The following is a 547-nucleotide window of genomic DNA, read 5'->3' as shown; positions in this document are numbered from 1 at the left end:
ATGAAATTGGAATTACTTCTGGTATAGATGATTTACAATAACATTTAGGATATATATTATAAGATAAGAAGTCATTTCTTTAATGTATTTCAGCTGGAGGAGTATATCAACCATCCATATGTACACGAAACAAATAGGTTCTTTGCGGAGCGTTTCCTAGAGTGCCGCAAGAATGGAATTCAGATTGAGGCCAGCAACATTTTCAGTGGATCTTTTAAGAGGAACCAGGTTATTTATAGTATCACTTTCCAAAATGCTCAGACATCAGATGGAAAGAATGACCCGGAAAACACAAGCAGTTCAGATGTGGTTAATGGTGGTCCAAAAATATAATTTGTAAGAAATTTCAGTATGATTTTTGTGCTTTTTATCTAAGTTTATGAAATGATATATTTGAGTTATTATATCTGTTCACTTATTATTTTATTTATGATTTTATTATATTTACCCTTTCTCTATATCTTTCCATATCTGTAAGGTCTTCAATATTATATGTTGATATTTATAAAATCATTTCTAAATTTGAAAATATGAGTATATAGGACAT

General features: G+C 29.4%; 1 protein-coding gene across 1 annotated transcript in view; it reads left to right on the top strand.

Moving 5' to 3' along the window:
- The window catches only part of LOC119587884 (nudix hydrolase 2-like), an 8,938-nt gene extending 8,397 nt beyond the window's left edge, over positions 1–541 (top strand). The window contains 1 exon segment of the mRNA XM_037936591.1: positions 94–541. Coding sequence (XP_037792519.1) covers positions 94–333 — 240 coding nt within the window. The 3' untranslated portion in view covers positions 334–541.
- Positions 542–547: the final 6 nt, after the last annotated feature.

This window comes from Penaeus monodon, chromosome 23 (genome assembly GCF_015228065.2).
Source record: "Penaeus monodon isolate SGIC_2016 chromosome 23, NSTDA_Pmon_1, whole genome shotgun sequence".
Lineage (NCBI taxonomy): Eukaryota > Metazoa > Arthropoda > Malacostraca > Decapoda > Penaeidae > Penaeus > Penaeus monodon.
The sequence above is the reverse complement of the archived record's forward strand: the minus strand, read 5'-3'. Positions and strand labels throughout refer to the sequence as shown.